The sequence below is a fragment of the Galeopterus variegatus genome, unplaced genomic scaffold (genome assembly GCF_000696425.1).
Source record: "Galeopterus variegatus unplaced genomic scaffold, G_variegatus-3.0.2 Scaffold1529, whole genome shotgun sequence".
NCBI lineage: Eukaryota > Metazoa > Chordata > Mammalia > Dermoptera > Cynocephalidae > Galeopterus > Galeopterus variegatus.
The window spans coordinates 260,911-276,378 of NW_007727640.1; the positions used below are offsets into that span (position 1 = coordinate 260,911).

A 15,468-nucleotide genomic window follows, 5' to 3' on the forward strand; every position below is an offset into this window, starting at 1 on the left:
TTTTTTTCCCCCCCGCCATAGGTCTTGCTGAACTGGGAACCATTTGTGATCCCTATAGAAGCTGCTCTATTAGTGAAGATAGTGGATTGAGTACGGCTTTTACAATAGCTCATGAGCTGGGCCATGTGTAAGTTTCCTTTCAACAATTTCATTTAATTCAGAGTGACCTAAAAGGTTTGTCCTTGACATCAGTGAGCATTTTTACTTGACTTTAGTGGGTATAAGACACTTCCCAAGTCATAGTAGAGTTTGCGTGGTTGAAGAGCACTGAGCTTGATTGGGAGAAATGACTTTGGCTTCAGAAAGTGGAGTAAATGAAGTGCACCTTGTTCAGCCATAGCTCATGTGTGTCTTTGGTTTAACTGCTCAAGTTTAACATGCAAGGTCTAATATTCTTTTTTCCTACTGAAAACTGGAAGAATGGAGTCTTTCCTTCAGCTGATGCAGAGGATATATTAGAGTGGAGAACTTTCCTGACTTAACATCTTTGTCTAGGAGAATTCCCAACATTGCCCTAGCCCATAAGATTTTTGCAACTCCAGATCATTTCTGATTCTAGTTATATATGGCTGTAATTCAGACATTGAGCATCTGGGAACAGTGAAATCCCTCTTTTAGGGAAGAGAATGAACAAAGATAAAGAGAAGGAACCATTTCCTCATTATGGTCACTAAGTGTCCGGCCATTAAGAAATGGCTTTTCCCTTTTGCTCTTTAGAGACAGAGCATGGTTAAAACATGTGTAAACTTTCTAGAAATTCTGGTTTTTGAACTGCATTATTTTCTTTCTAAAATAATTAAATTACTTATACTATATATTTTTGACATTTTTTTTCAAAAGATGTCATAAATATAGCTGTCTGTCAATTTCTGTGTCAGATGTTAACTTTATGCAGAGCTAACATCTATTAAGCAAGCTTTTTCATTCAAATATTTTTACAAAGACACATTATAAAGGTATTGTGCTAAGCATAGAGCAAGGTGCATATATGCAGGTATTTCCAATTCAGTTCAACATATAACAGGTATATTTTTAAACTAGTAACTTTGTCATATATTTTAAGAGCACACCTTTTTTCTTTTCTCCAGAGAAAATATTGTCAGATGCCCCATATTTAGAACATAAATGAGGCAGGCTTTCCATTTAGCAGCTGCAGCAGGCCAGATCTGCTTAGTCAGCATCCTCTCTGTTCTTCTGGTTTCTAAGGCACCATGATGAAACTCAAGGACTCCCTGAAGAGAATTCCAGTTCCAGCTCCCCCACCTAAGTAGCCATGTGACTTTGACCAAGTAATTAAATCTTTCTACAGCTCAGTTTCTTCCTCTGCAAAATGTGGAGAATAATAGTACTATTCATTGGGTCAAATAAGTGATTCAATGAAAGAGAGCATCTAAAGCATTTAACATACTTCCTGGTGCATTGTGAATGCTGCAAAGTCTTGGTTATTATTGTTTAGTAGGTGTTTAATAAATATTTATTATTATTTAGCCCCTGTAATGAGCAAGTGTGCCTGACATTTAAATGAAAATAAGTTTTCTGTGTGTTTACATGATGAAATGAACTTTATCAAGTCATGGTGGGGGTGGGAAAGAAGCACCAGCTCCATTGCATAACAGAGAAACAACTAAGATTTGAATGCTTTGCCTGTTTGAGGCTTGTTAATGTAGGTATTACGCTGATTATGCAGCTGGGAGCTGGAAACCAGGGCAGTTATTCTTTTAAGAAAATAGACTCTTAAGCATTAAGAACTATTACTAAGTTCAACCAAAACAGATAAAATCTCTATTGCCAAATATTCTATCTTTATTGGCAAATATCGAGGTGCCTAAATTTTTTAAAGAAAAAGAAAACACAAGAGAAATGAATGAGATAGACTTCACAGCTTTTATCCCAGCTTTTACTTTTATATGAAGCAGTTCAACACACTTCTGACTTACTTATTTCTGTATTCAAGATGAACTATTGAAGGGAATTCCTCCTGAAATGCCAAATTAACCACATGCATCAATTTTGTGACTGGGGACAGTCATCCAGAGAGAGAAGGCAACCCTTCTCAGCTTGTCACCCAGTGGATAATTGCCTGAGCCGAGAATGGCATTTGGGTCATAGAATTGATGTTTCTGGATTGAGGAAATACTTCCTGTCATTTTTCTCCACTTCCTCTGGCTAAACCAGGAATGGCAAGTATGTGTTAATGCTGCTATTGAGCTCCCTCCCAGGCTTGAGAGGACACTAGCAGTCCTTCACAGCCTTCTCACAGGCAGAACCTGGATTAGTTTAAGAATCCTTTTGTGTCTGACTTTTTAGGAAGCCAGTACCAATCAATTGGTGTTGGCATGAAGCATGAAACTATTTGCCATCTCTTCAGTTAAGCCAATTGAATTGGCATGCCCCTGGTTTCCATGCTTACCACTCTCTTTCTTGAGTTTTATTGTGCACAAACTTTGCATACCTTTATAATGATATACCTATACAAGCATATCATTTGTCAATCCGATCCAAAAAGGACAGATGCCAAGACCCATAGTGAGCGTCTTATTAGAAAGCTTTTGGCTTCAATTTTTGACACTGGACTGACTCTTTAGATTCACAGTATTATTAAACCTGCCAAATTCTTGACTCTATAAATCGCCCTCTTACAGCTTATTAGGAATTCCAACTACTGTATTCTAGCACCAACTACAGCACATTCAGAGCCTCTGCAATTCCAAAAAGTACACTTTAAGCCAAATAAATGGCCCAAACCATATCTTTTTTTATACATGAAAGGCATTTCGTATTAACTCAGGTGAGAATTATGTTTTATTCTACACTCTATCTTGAGTTGTCTTAAATCTTGTTCTGCTCATCAGGAGTCAGGTTCTCATCCACAATGCAGTAGCCAGGTAAGTTTTTTTCTCTTAGAAGGATGCATTCTTAAAGCAATTTCAGCAGCTGATCCCTTGGCACTTATTGACACTCTCATCATTGTCTCATTGGCTTTAGGTTTAACATGCCTCATGATGACAACAATAAATGTAAAGAAGAAGGAGTGAAAAATCCCCAGCATGTTATGGCTCCCACATTGAACTTCTACACCAACCCCTGGATGTGGTCAAAGTGTAGTCGAAAATACATCACTGAGTTTTTAGAGTAAGGCTTGAACTTTCTTTTAGGACAGACTTCTAGTGTCTGGCCTACTGTAGAGAACTAATTGTGGGAAAGAAAATCTTGAGTCAAGCATTCCTTTTGAGTTGTTATTTTTGTTGACATTCCTTGGAGAAAGAAAAAAAAATACTCTCTGACATCTGTGTAGTTCATATCCTTGCCAGCGTTTAGAAGATTACAGACTGAACTAAAGAAAAGTTGGGATCTTAAAGAGAATGTGGAAAATGTTGCTTCATTTTGGGTAAAGCTTTGAAATTTGTTCAGTTTTTGGGAGAGGGACCATGAATGTGATTCCATGAAGAAGGCCACAAATATTTATACACATCTAACTTAGTCATTTTGGCTTGGAAAGGGGTGGGAGAATGAGCTTGAACCAAAGAAGATCATGCGGGTGGCTGGAAATTGCAGAGGACCCCATGTTGTTGACTTGTGGAAATTCTCTCCCATCCTCTGGTCCTTCCTCCCTCCCTTCCTCTCTTTCTCCCACCCTCTCTCCTGCTCCCCTCCCTTTCTCTTTTTTTCCCTTTTCCTTTCTTTTTTTTTTTTTTTTTAAGCTTCCTGCTAGGCTGCTCAATGATCCAATTACATTATACAATGCCCCTGTGAAACAGATTTATTGCTTTTCTCTCCCAGAAGTACAAAAGGTTAAGTGTTTGTCCCAAAGTCACTGGTGTGTATTTCTGCAACCACAGGGAAGAGGGGGCCTTATTAATCAGAACTCACCGGGTGTGAATTTTCCAGAAGAGGTGTTTGCAGAAAAGTGAAAGAACTGAAGGGTAGCTGTTTTTCTTATTAACCAGATGGTGTAAGGTGTTTTCTTTCTGTGGGTCATCAGTTCACTCACTCACTCATCCCTTTGGCAAACATTTACTAAACTATGAATAGGGCCACGTGCTTGGATGAAAAAGACACTATCTTTGCCCCTAAGAAGCTTACAGTCTATTGGGAAAGATAGTCAAAAATAAACAGATAATTGCATTGAAGTGTGATAAATGCTGTAACAGATATAGATTTCCTACTGACTATGTTGTATGCATAGCATGTGGTTCTATAAAGTACACCAAAAATGTAACTTCAGCTCTGGACTTAGCTTTGGATGAAAAGAATAAAGCAAATGTAAAAAAGGAGCTGTCCTCTCTGCCATTAAAATGCCAGAGTGGCCTTCACCTTTATCATGAGCCTTCGACAGTCTCTGATCTCACCGTCTGTTTGTTTCTGCTTTTCATAGCACTGGTTATGGCGAGTGTTTGCTCAACGAACCCGAATCCAGACCCTACCCTCTGCCTCCCCAACTGCCAGGCCTCCTTTACAACGTGAATAAACAATGTGAATTGATTTTTGGACCAGGGTCTCAGGTGTGCCCATATATGGTAAGTGTTTGGGGGCTGTTTCTGTCCTTTTCTATAGATTCTGGATTTCTTTTTATTCATAGTTTTCCATTGGATTCTCACTCTCATATAAACTACCCCAGGAAAACTTGAGAATGAAATCGACTGTGAATGATCGTAGTAATTTTGATGATGGTGATAAACAATACCATTGCTCAGTGTTAGATGTGCTTTACCTGTACTTTCTCATTTCACGCTCATGACACCTCAAAGGGAGATGCCAACATCGCTTTCATTTTACAAGTGAGAAAGCGAGGCTCAGAGAGGATGAGGTCACAGAGCTGGTAATCACAGCGCTCAGCTCTTTTCTTTCCTTATCTCCTTTCATGCCCTTTGACCTATCTAGGTAATCTAAATGATAGGGATGTGTCTAAACGCAGTAAAGTTAACTCATGAGACAAACCTGTTTCCCTGTTTTAGCTTGTTAAGGTTGAGTCCTATGAACACTTGGGGCTTGAAATCATTTCTGGTGTTAGCTCAGCTGGGGAGTGTGTGTGATACTTTACATCCATGTGTCATGGATGTTTGGATCTGTGATATGATCCAGTGGCTATCAGGTTACAGATGAGCTGTGCTTCTGTGGGGTGACCCATTCCATCCCTTTGGGCATATGATTGTTTTGCTGGGAGAGACTTCTGAGATTGCATGGTGAATTGGGAAATGATTCCATGGAAATAATAAAACATTTTGATTCCAAAATGATTCCATGGAAATAATAAAACATTTTGAATAAACTTTATCCATAATGATATTAATTTCTGTGTTACTCATGATAGCAGAAATTAGGACTTATGGAAATGCCCACAAAAAGAAAGGTTAAGCAAATAATAGTGTCTCTGTTTAGTGGAATATCATATAACAGTCAAAAATGATCGGGCCGGCCCAGTGGCACACTGCTACAGTGAGCCGCTTGGGAGCGTGGCGGCACTCCTGCCGAGGGTTCGGATCCCACATACAGACCAGCCACTCACTGGCTGAGCGAGGTGCGGGCGCGACACCGAGGGTTGCGATCCCGTTGCCGGTCCCGGTCCGGTGCGGGCGCAACACTGAGGGTTGCGATCCGTTGCCAGTCACGAAAAAAGACAAAAAGGAAAAAAAAAAATGATCTACACCTGGGAACTTGCTCCTGATAATGATTTTAAGTTAAAATAACAGGATAAACAATTTATATTGTGGAGTATGTTCTCAGCTCTAAAAGGGGAAAAAGCTACAGAAGAGAGTGGGTAGTTTGAGGCTTTTTTCTGTTTGTTTTTTAATAATTTTTTAATACCTTCTTAACTTTTCTACTATGAGCATGGTTTAATAACTAGAAAAAATAAAAACAAAAAATCATTTTAAAAAAGTATGCCCTGAAATAGAGCTAAGTATATCAACTGGGATAAATCTAAAATACAGTGTTTAGAGAAGGAAGAAAGCAAGTTACAGGATATGTCATTATGGTACTGTTTGTATCAAGCTTAAATGCTATACAATACTGGTAGATTTTTTTTGCATTTGTAGTAAAAGCATTGGGAATGATGAAGTGATGAACATACTCAGGAACAGTGGTCACCTCTGGGGAAAAGAGGAGAGGGAAGGGACCCAGGATGAGTATACAGGGCCCTTCAGCTGTGCCTGTGAAGTTTTCTTTCTTCAGCTGGGTGGTGGGTATGTGGGTATCCATTGTTTCTTTTTTGCACTTTTTGTATGCCTGGTATATTTCACAATATTTTGTCCCTTTTTTCCACAGACAACCCCTAAGAGCCTTAGAAAGGAGTTATAGTATGACCATGATATTATTTGGCCTAGTAGAAAAAAAATGAGTTTGGGGGTCAACCTTAAGCTAAACACAAATCACAGCTCATCACAACCTAACTCAAAACCTAAACTCAAATCATACAATTCTGGTGTGAAACTAAGCATGCTCCTTGTTTTCTTCAAGCCACAGTTTCGTCTTCTGTAATATGGGGAGGTGTTACTGAGGACCACTGGACGTCATGTGGTCTCAGATGCAAAGTAGTTCCCCTTCTATGCCACTGCAAGTCCTACCAGGCATGGAAGTGTATCTTATGGGCTGCCCTCTACATCCCTTGGAATATTTTATCATTTAAACCAAGGAGAAAAATCCCTTTTAATCCTACTCTTTATCATTGGCAAATCATTAGCTGAAAGCAATCTTTCCCTCGTTAGATACCATCTTAATCATGTTGTCACTTAATTGTCATTCAACCGAATTGGGCAGATGCAGTGTAGACGGCTCTGGTGCAATAACGTGGATGGAGCACACAAAGGCTGCCGGACGCAGCACACGCCCTGGGCCGATGGGACCGAGTGTGAGCCCGGAAAGGCAAGTAACGCCCCGTTCCATCCAGTGTCCTGGGACAGGAGCAGCGGGATTTGGCTATGTGATCAGTGACTGATTTTAGAGTGTACGATAATGCAGTCTGTTTAAGCATGCATAATATGTTTTTGAGGAGGAAAGATCATCTTACTTTGAAAATTGTGAAATTAACATTACAGCGTAATGCTGATGCCAGAGATGTATCCATCATCATTGTCTCAATTTTAAGACATTCTTTCAATTTAAGGCTTTTCTGTCATTTTAACGTTTCTAAAACCCCATTGTGTTTTTCAGTGTATGGGTACATTTAATATGAGGTAGTGTTTCTTTTTCCTCTCTCACTCTCATTACAGGTGGCACTGAAAAGCTATTATTAAGTTGATGAAGTATTTTAGAATTGAGTAAATACAGAAATATGGTAAACTTATTGTGTTCACTATAGCACTGTTAGTACTAGGCTTTTACCGAGCTGTGGTGTTTTCTTTAGGGACCTAGGATGTCACCTGGGATATATTCAAATCCAAATTATCATGAACTGGTTATAGTGGTTCCCACTTGTTTGTTAATAACTAAACAAAATCCATTGCTTGTGTGACCCAGTGATAACAGTGTCCCATGCACATGGGAGTATGATTAACTTAACCTTCTGCACCTGGTGCGTATCTAAAAAAAATGGTGGTCTATTAGTGATATCATCATCATCAGCCAAAAAACTTGGTTACAAAAAGTTTTAGATATATATTCTGATTTTTTAAAAAATCCATACGGAAAATGGCATTCTGTCACCAGCGATACAATCCCTGGACTATATTTCTGAATCTCTTATCATCCTTTCATATATTTTATATATGTTTTTTTTTTCCCCCCTTTTTTTTGTCTTTTTTTTACTGACCGGCAACGGGATCGCAACCCTCGGTGTTGCGCCCGCACTGCGCTCAGCCAGTGAGCGGGAACCGGTCTCCACATGGGATCCGAACCCTCAGTGGGAGCGCCGCCGCGCTCCCAAGCGGCACACTCTCCAATGCGCCACCGGGCTGGCCCATTTTATATATGTTTTTAATGGCTGCCACGGAAACCTGAGAACCATATTCCCAATGCAAACCTATGATCCTCTGGCCACCAACACACTAAGTTAAATGTCCTGTAATAAGTGCAAGACTCGGGGCCGGCCCAGTGGCGCACTGCTACAGTGCGCCACTTGGGAGCGCGGCAGCGCTCCCGCTGAGGGTTCGGATCCCACGTACAGACCGGTTCCCGCTCACTGGCTGAGCGAGGGGCAGGCGCAGCACCGAGGGTTGCGATCCCGTTGCCGGTCCGGTACGGGCGCAACACTGAGGGTTGCGGTCCGTTGCCGGACACGAAAAAAGACAAAAAGGGGAAAAAAAAAAAAAAAAAAGTGCAAGACTCACTCTTTGGCCAAAGAGATATATTTAAGCCAGTTATATGGTTTAAATTGAATTTGTCTGATATCAGCAAAACCACTGGTATTGTGTTGTGGTTCTTAGTCAATGTGATGCACCCACCCACTGTGTCTATTTCTGACACATGTTATTGCTGGAAAAATCACAACAAAGAAGAATTCTCAATCATATGATGAAGTGACTTGTATTTATTAAAATTGTCTGAATGGGCTACCAAGCTCCATGCAGTGATATGATTTCCCAACCAATTCTGGAACACAAAAAAACTCGGAAGATGTCTGCTGTGTCTTTTTTCTAATCTTCTGATTTTGCAATAGAAGCAGAAAAGAAAGGATTGCAGGGTAATCTTACATCTTCTGAGGGGTGGGGAACTTTGGGAGAACTTTCAGAAGACCCCTTCCATGTGTGGTTGTGTTCAGCAAGGGCAGAAGACTTCAAGGCATTTCAAAGGGCAAGCTCAGGACACTTTTAGAGAAGTAACTGTGCAGAAAACATGATAGGTACATTTTAGTTGTGTTTTAGAAAAGTGGCCACATCTTGCAGCTTTTATTAAAGGTAGAGGTATATTAAAGATGTGGGTATATATAAATACCCTGAAAAGTATTATAATGTATTTTACAAATGCCTAAGAAGGTGGATATGTTGGCATAAAAATTCTTTGTGGTTTTGTTTTGTTTTGTTTTTACAGAATTGGCAGTATATGTCTTTTCTCTATATACTAGCAGCAAATTCTGACTCCCTTTGCTGCTGGGTTTTTTTTTTGTTTTTTTTTTGTTTTTTTCTTCCTTACTTTCTCTTCTTTGGGCCCTGCTCCCTCAGCAGTAATCTATCTTGGGCTGCTGACACAATGTTATTTTGATGAATGACTCACTAATGTCTCTTTATTTTCTCCATTCTCTTAAGTCTGTTAACATTTTCATTTCTGTTTGTGAGTCTGAGGTTTGAAATTCTTTTGTTTCAAGACTTCTTGGGACAAAATTGACCTCAAAGTCCCCATCCCAATATCTTTAAAAAAGATGCATTTATGTAAAATGTCATTTAAATGGTTTTAGACTCTTTTAAGAAAGCCTGTCTTTATTTTGGCTGTGGTTCCACCAGACTCTTTATACTTTGTTGTGATGTATAGATAATGGCTATTCCCATATGTAATTATTGTTTGTCCAATTTGCCTGGTTAAATAGATTATCTTGGTGTATCTTTCCAAAACAGCCCCCATTTCTAGCCTCTGTCACGTTTAGACACTTTCCCTGTTCCTCTGAGATTCTTCCTCTCTTTTGGACACCTGTCAATGTTCATACTACTAAGAAATGTTTAATTTGCAGACCAGTTTGTAATTAGAAGTTTTCTTTTAAAAAGGGACCAAGAGGTCATCTGAATGCAGTGTTGAATGGTAGCACTCTGAATGGTAGGCCACCTCCCCGTTCTATTCGGAGGTTTATGGTCATGCTTAATGAGAATAATGGTCACTTTGTAGTCTGCTCTTGTGTGAAGGTAGGTAAAGTCTATAGAATAGAGAGATCAAGAGACTGAAGTTGAAAGTGTCAAGAGGGAAAAAAATATATTTCCAGGAACGTTCTCATTATTAAAATCAATGAACAGTCATAGGAATTTTCTCCTCACTTTGTGGGATTTAAAAAATGCGTATCTGGCAGCAAGATTTGAAGGCTGAATTTGGCTTTCAGCTATGACCTCAATTGCATGTTAGTTAGGAATTATATTTAGGTCAGATCCAATGATTGCAGTACAAGGAAACTGGTTCTTTTTCTGATACAAAAAACTAATACGAGACCTAGGTTTGATCTGGAACTGTTATGGCAGCTCCATAAAGTCATCAGAGATTAAGGTTGTAATTTCTTTCTGCTCAACTATTTTGTGCAAATGGCTTTTATCCTCAAGATCACAAAATGGCTGCTGTAGCTCCAGCCATGGAGTCTGTAGTCCCAGAAGAATGATGCCAAAAGGCAAAGAACAAAGGGTTAAAAGCACCTCTCCAGGAATCTTGCCCAATGATTTCTGCTGACATTTCATTGACTACCTTCACCTGTGGGGAACCTGGGAAAATATAGGTTCTTTTACCAAGGATAAAAGGGAAAATGGTGAGCAATCTGGAGTCTCAGCCTCACTTTTAACCATCTCATTAATCTTGCTATTGTTGGAAATTTCACTCTTTATTTGGAAGTCAGAAATGGTCCCCATTTGCTCACAGTTGAGAGGCAGAGAGGCAGCATGTGTCGCAGTTAAGAGTGTACACTATTAAGTCTGGTTGTCTGTATTCCTGTCTCCTCCCTGCCCCTTTCTGATGTTTGGCATTAACTCCTCTGTGCCTTAACTTTCCTTTCTGTAGAAATGGAGATAACAATAGTACCTGCTTTGTAGTGTGTTGTGAGGATTAATTATATATACACACACATACACATGTTTATATATAGGCATATAATGTTTAGAACAGTGCCTGACAAATATTAAGTTCAGTGTAATTGTCTGCCACTATCACTACCATCATTGTTAGGTCTCCTAGGTGCTAAGCTGTATACTAAGTGCTTTGGATACATTGTCTCATGTTATATTCAAGACAACTTTGGCAGGTAGGTCTCCATTTTTCAGCTGTGGAAACAGACTTCAGTGACTTGCCCAAGGCCACAGAGATAGTTCGTGGAAGAGCTACCACTCACAGCCACTGTTTACCTGTTAAGCTTTGTCCCTGTAGACATGCTTTTTCCAATATGGTAGCCACGAGCCACATGTGGCTACTTGAAATGTCCATCTGAACTGAAATGTGCTGAAGCATAAAATACACTCCAGGTTTTGAAGACCTAGTGTGGAAAGAAAGAGTATTAAAAATCTCATTAGTAATTTCTATATTGGTTACATGTAGAAATAATAATGTTTTAGATCTATTGAGCTAAATAAGATATATTCAAATTAATTTCAGGTTTTTTCTTTTTTTACTTTTTTTAAGTGTGTCTTTTAGAAATTCTTAATGTGGCTCACGTTGTATTTCTATTGGATAGTGGTGCCTCTCTGTTCATTTATTTTTATGTGCATTTATTCCAAGAAATGTTCACAACCACTGTAAAAACAAATATAAAATGATTTCCAGAGAGTGATGCGGTCCCTGCTGCCTCGACCCACATTTCATGGGGACTGAGTTGCCCAGGATTCGGATGCAGAACCTTTTAAGCTTCAGCCAAACAGCCCAGGGAGAGGGACGTGTCCTCAGATACTGTAAGAGGATAATTACAAGGGAGGAGGCACGGCAGACTGGAGAAAGCTTAATTACACTCTAAATAATTGTTTGCCCGGCCTTTCCTGGGGGTGGGTCTGGCTCCTCCGAGGAGACCTTCACCTGCCTCCTATTTCCCACTTTCTCTGTACACTGCCCCACCCCCTGGCCTTCGCAGCCCTTTGCTTCTGCTCTCTGTGGCTTGTGGTTCTCCCTGAGGATAAATCACGACAGTCGCCACCAGCTCTGCTTCAGAGATCTGAGTGAGCTGCGGGGTGTCATGCTCCTGCAGCCACTGCCGCCACTCTTCCTTTGTCCACTGCTCAGTGACCTCGGCTTTATGTCAGGGCTTTACACCCCAACAATGGCAAGAGGGTTGAAATGGGCTTCTCCACTCCCTGTCCTGCTGAGGAGTCTTATTTTGTTTTGTTTTTTAAACATCATGGCCTTCTTCCTGCTCCAGGCTGGAGAATCTGAAACCATTAGTAACAAAGAAGTAATAAAGTTTAGGGCTCTCTGCAAAGTGTCCATTTTGCATGTCTCATCCTGAGTGCTTTCCTGGAGTGAGTTTATAGGAATCATGTAACTAGCTTTTTTCTTTTTTTCTCTCCTACTTAATTAAAATTGGGTTTTCAAATCCATGGGGTGCAATAAAACATTATATTTTACCAGGCTTGTAACATCTCTAGGCCTTGTTAATGGAGATTTGCTATGCAAATCCTGTTATTCACTTTGGCCCTGTCTGCCCATTTCCACTGCTCATTTTTCCAAGTAGACTAATTGAGCAGTTTGGAGCTGGCCATTGGAGTTACCCTGCCAGCCTGGAGCCAATCACTCACTAGCCAGTTTTATTCAAGCAAGCTGTAGATGAAGACAGAGCCTAAAATCAATAAGTATGAGATTAAAATCCCTGCAGTTTCCATTATTCATATAGGTGATGGATTTGCAGCAGTTCAAACCAGCACATGGAAAAAAATTAAAGTATGGTATATTGAAAAGGACAGCCGGTCCTACAATGACTCACAGCGCCAAGCTCTCCCTCACTGTTCCCCTTATTAAATACAGCACTGCAAGTTTGGATTTTGTGTTCCCAAAGAAATGGAGGTCCCCGTGACTGATGGATCCTGGGGAAGTTGGAGTCACTTTGGAACCTGCTCAAGAACATGTGGAGGGGGCATCAAAACAGCCATCCGAGAGTGCAACCGGCCAGAGTAAGTCCTGCACTTACTGCTGTTGTTATTGGTATGGCAGGAGTAAGGAATTCCTAAAGGGAATAATTTAGCTGGAGGTGGGTGAAGAGCATGTTCCAAGTTAGAGAGCGGGTAGACTTGAAAGGCTGCCAGACCCATGGTACCCGATGGTACCCAAACTCTTTATCCCCAGGCACCTCCCCTCTCTATTACTATTTTTCTCACACAATCCTTTGTTATTAAAAGTTTTGTATACTAAGCAGTGGATCCTTTTGTGTTGGTTGGTCTGTTTCCCAATTTTGACAGTCAGGCATATCTTCTCCCCAAAGCTTAAAATAACATGTTAATAGAGTGAACAAATGGATTTTCACCAGGAAATAAAGAAATTGGACATTTTTATCCAGATTGTAGATAAATGTACCCATTCCAGTTAGCTACTGAAATGCTGAAAAGGGCTCACAGACCCACTCACCCTGAGGCTGCATTCTGGACCCCATGTCCAGAATTACTTTTTGAATCAGTCTAGTTGTTTTACAAGTGAGACACTTGAGGTCCCCATCCCACAACCTGACAGTTTGCAGATTGGGAGTCTCCTACCTTTCAGGACAGTTCTCATTGTGTCACCATGGCAACTTCTGCCAGCCTAACCTGGTTAGGACTCACATGCTCAAATAAAGTTGATGGATATTTTTTCCCCCAGCATTTATCCTGGTAGACATGTGTTTGTTGGGGAGGGGGCTGTTTATAAGTAGATAATATATCTCTATCTTCATTACGAGAAATGACATCCAATTGTGTGCATCTAAGATGTATGAAGTTTAAAGGAATAGAAAATAATACATAAGAAGAAAAAGTAAGTAATAGTTTGTATAGCATTTTGTCAGTCTTGCCACTGGACTTATATAGGCTGGTCTAGGGAGCCCAGGAAGTCTTCACAGATTATAGGGATAGTTTTTAGATGTATAAGTCAATACCCATTTTTAAGACCACAGCTGCTGGAATTATGTAAAATGATATCACCTAGTGGTACTCTATTTTTAACAGCTTAGATCAGGGATAGCAAACTCTATTGTACAGAGAGAAGCAAGCAGGTAAAGTAAAGGACTGAGTGGTCCAGTGCAGTACAGTAGTTGTGCTCTAGCCTCGTGGAAACCAAGTGCAAGTTTCTACTCAGATCAAGCTGGTTGTTCACAGGTAGAAAAAGAGTCTAATGTTGACAAAGCTTCCAAATTTTTAATAAGAAAAATCTGAATTGTGTGAACCAAAAAGAACATAGCTGTAGGTCGCTATTTTGCAAGCCCTGGTCTAAATAGATATTCCGTAGTACAAATCACAGATGTTGATGAATTCATTTTTGTTGACAGTTCAACATTTATTTCATGTCCTTGTAATATTGGTCTCTAAGGAAGACAACTAAAGAGCTATAAGGCATAGACTCTGGTCTGTAAAACTAACAGTGTAGCTATGGATAAAAACAAATAAGCATTAGCTTTTCTGTATAGCACATATTTTGCATTAGTTTTCTACAATAGTGTAAATATAGTCCTTACTTAAAAAAATATTCAAACACAAATGTATAGGATATAAAAAATTTCTGTCATTACTTTTACCTCTCACCTACTCCCCACAAGAAATAATCACTGAAAAATAATCTGATGTGTAATTTCAGACTTTTAAAAAAAATTGTGGATGTAATATGTATTATATCAAATATCATATAATATAAAATAAGACTCATACTGCTTTTTAAATTCAACTATATATCCTAGCTGGCTATATTGTTGAAGCTTTAAAATAAAATCTTGTAAACTAAGGGCAAATATGACTTTTATACAAATTAAAAACTATTTGGTGGCTACATTGAGCAAAAGTATTATTTTATATTAAGTGTATGAGGGTATGGATATTGCAAATGGTAGACACTTTATAAGTACTCCTTAAATTTTGGTTCAAGAATATTCCATTCAAACGAAGTATTTGGCCTTTTTTTTTTAAGTCTTAGAGCAATTCTAGAAATAATGTGGAAAGTGGAGAGAGATAAATCATTCCTTAAATTTTGGTTCAAGAATATTCCATTCAAACGAAGTATTTGGCCTTTTTTTTTTTAAGTCTTAGAGCAATTCTAGAAATAATGTGGAAAGTGGAGAGAGATAAATCACTCCATAATTGGAATGGGCTAGACAAAGAAAATCACCCAGTGTAAAGATCTCAGCAGAAAAGGATCTCGAGCTTCAAAGTGAAACAAAGATCCTCACATTCAGAAGTTAAGAACAGATCATTAAAGAGCTCAATTAGAGGTCCTTGTCCTTGCTGTTTGCTATGCGAAGTTTTAAAAAAACACAATCCACCTGGTTGTCAGCACTGACATCATTTCATTAAGACTCCTCCAAGGTATTTGCACGTTAGGATGACCCTGTTAATTGAGGAAGAGGACTGCCTCTGAATACTGAGGTTACAATGACTCTGGGGGAGTCAATTGGAAAAGAGAAAGGGACATAGAAAAGGGAAAATCAGATCCAAATCTCAGTTTAAAAGCTTGCTCAGAGAAATTCACTGAGCAGATGGCTCATTATGTGGAACATGGAAGTGGTTGCTGTCATGCTTCTCAAGGAATTTGAGGGGAACAGTCCTCCCCACACTGGGAATATGCCTTTTCTCAGTTCGACGAGCCCTTAGGATGTAATGTAAAGCTCTGTTTTTAGAATCCAAAGTATGTGTCTACTCAGGACGCTGGATTGTTTTATATTTTTACAGTATTCATGAGATTCAAAAATGTATT

The 15,468-nt window shown here is 39.5% G+C and overlaps 1 protein-coding gene across 1 annotated transcript in view; it reads left to right on the top strand.

Moving 5' to 3' along the window:
* The window catches only part of ADAMTS9 (ADAM metallopeptidase with thrombospondin type 1 motif, 9), a 155,259-nt gene that overhangs the window by 33,525 nt on the left and 106,266 nt on the right, over nt 1–15,468 (top strand). Inside the window, exons 8-12 of the mRNA XM_008577537.1 lie at nt 22–127; nt 2,986–3,132; nt 4,376–4,517; nt 6,757–6,861; nt 12,565–12,710. Coding sequence (XP_008575759.1) covers nt 22–127; nt 2,986–3,132; nt 4,376–4,517; nt 6,757–6,861; nt 12,565–12,710 — 646 coding nt within the window. The remainder of the gene's footprint in view (nt 1–21; nt 128–2,985; nt 3,133–4,375; nt 4,518–6,756; nt 6,862–12,564; nt 12,711–15,468) is intronic.